The following is a 1151-nucleotide window of genomic DNA, read 5'->3' as shown; positions in this document are numbered from 1 at the left end:
AGGGGTCAGGGAGGAACCTGAAAGATGCAAGGGAATAGGAATAGAGCAAGATGGTAGAGGAACTGATACGGGATATTAAGAGCAGAAGTAGTTGGTGAGCCTTGGACAGGAGTAAGGATGTCTGCCACCTCCTTTCAGGTGGTTTTATAGGTTTATGTTGGATGGCATCTTCTGAGGCCGGAAAGCTCTTTAGAATGAGAGGATTGAGATTTAGAGACATATGGATGGTAAACAATTGATGGTAGCCACTGGAGAATGAGGTTATCAACCAGGCATAAAAGAATTGCTGAATAGTACTGAGAGTGCAGGGGGAAAGTCATCATTCTTTACTGACACTAAAATGAGGAGAGGAGTGATAGGCTACATATCTTATGTAAGAGTGAGTAGCAAATTCAATAGGAATAAGGAGAGAGGTGTAGAGTTTTGAAATTTCAAAGGTAGGATGATTCTAACTGAAGACCAATTGCAAAGAATTAGTCTTATGGAGGCTAAGAGGTAGATAAAAGCTGTATCTGAGGGACACTGCATAACCAGGTACTGCTCCTACTATTATGGTGTCTGTTTTTTCCACGGGAAGAGAACGTTCTTGTTTTTGTAGGTTTATCATTGGAAATTTTGAAAGTGTGTGGAATTGGTCATAATAGTAAAACTAATGTTTTTGTTTGTTTTAGTGGTTACTGCAGCTTCTTTTCACACTAAAGACTCTACTAACAGAAAACCTTTAACAAAAAGTCAGCCTTGTTTGACATCCTTTAATTCTGTGGACATTACTTCCTCTAAAGCAAAAAAAGGAAAAGAGAAGGAAATTGCAAAACTAAAACGACCCACAGCACTTAAAAAGGTAAACCAAAATTTTGGAGATGTTTATTTTACAGGATAAATAAAGGTTTAAATTTGTTTTGCAAAAGTAGTTGTGGTGTTTTAGCCACATGCCTGTTGCATGTTCGTGATGACGAGTTAATTTGAAGTTCAGGATTAGCATCAGCATCATGACTGTCTTTCTGAGTGGAACAAGGCCCTGGAAAGTGAATTCTTTCTATAAGATTATTAAAGAAACCCAGTTAATAAAGGCAACTGAAGGTATTAGAAAAAAAAGGAAAAAAACAGTTAACCATTTAATATCCAGAAACATTAGACCCAAAGAATCAGAA

At 37.3% G+C, this 1151-nt stretch overlaps 1 protein-coding gene across 1 annotated transcript in view; it reads left to right on the top strand.

Annotated features, from left to right (window-relative positions):
- Positions 1 to 1151, top strand: part of SECISBP2L (SECIS binding protein 2-like) — a 66390-nt gene that overhangs the window by 39509 nt on the left and 25730 nt on the right. Inside the window, exon 14 of the mRNA XM_012649147.1 lies at positions 715 to 841. Within this exon, the coding sequence (XP_012504601.1) occupies positions 715 to 841 (127 nt within the window). The remainder of the gene's footprint in view (positions 1 to 714; positions 842 to 1151) is intronic.

Source organism: Propithecus coquereli, unplaced genomic scaffold (assembly GCF_000956105.1).
Source record: "Propithecus coquereli isolate 6110/MARCELLA unplaced genomic scaffold, Pcoq_1.0 Scaffold3, whole genome shotgun sequence".
Classification (NCBI taxonomy): domain Eukaryota; kingdom Metazoa; phylum Chordata; class Mammalia; order Primates; family Indriidae; genus Propithecus; species Propithecus coquereli.
The sequence above is the reverse complement of the archived record's forward strand: the minus strand, read 5'-3'. Positions and strand labels throughout refer to the sequence as shown.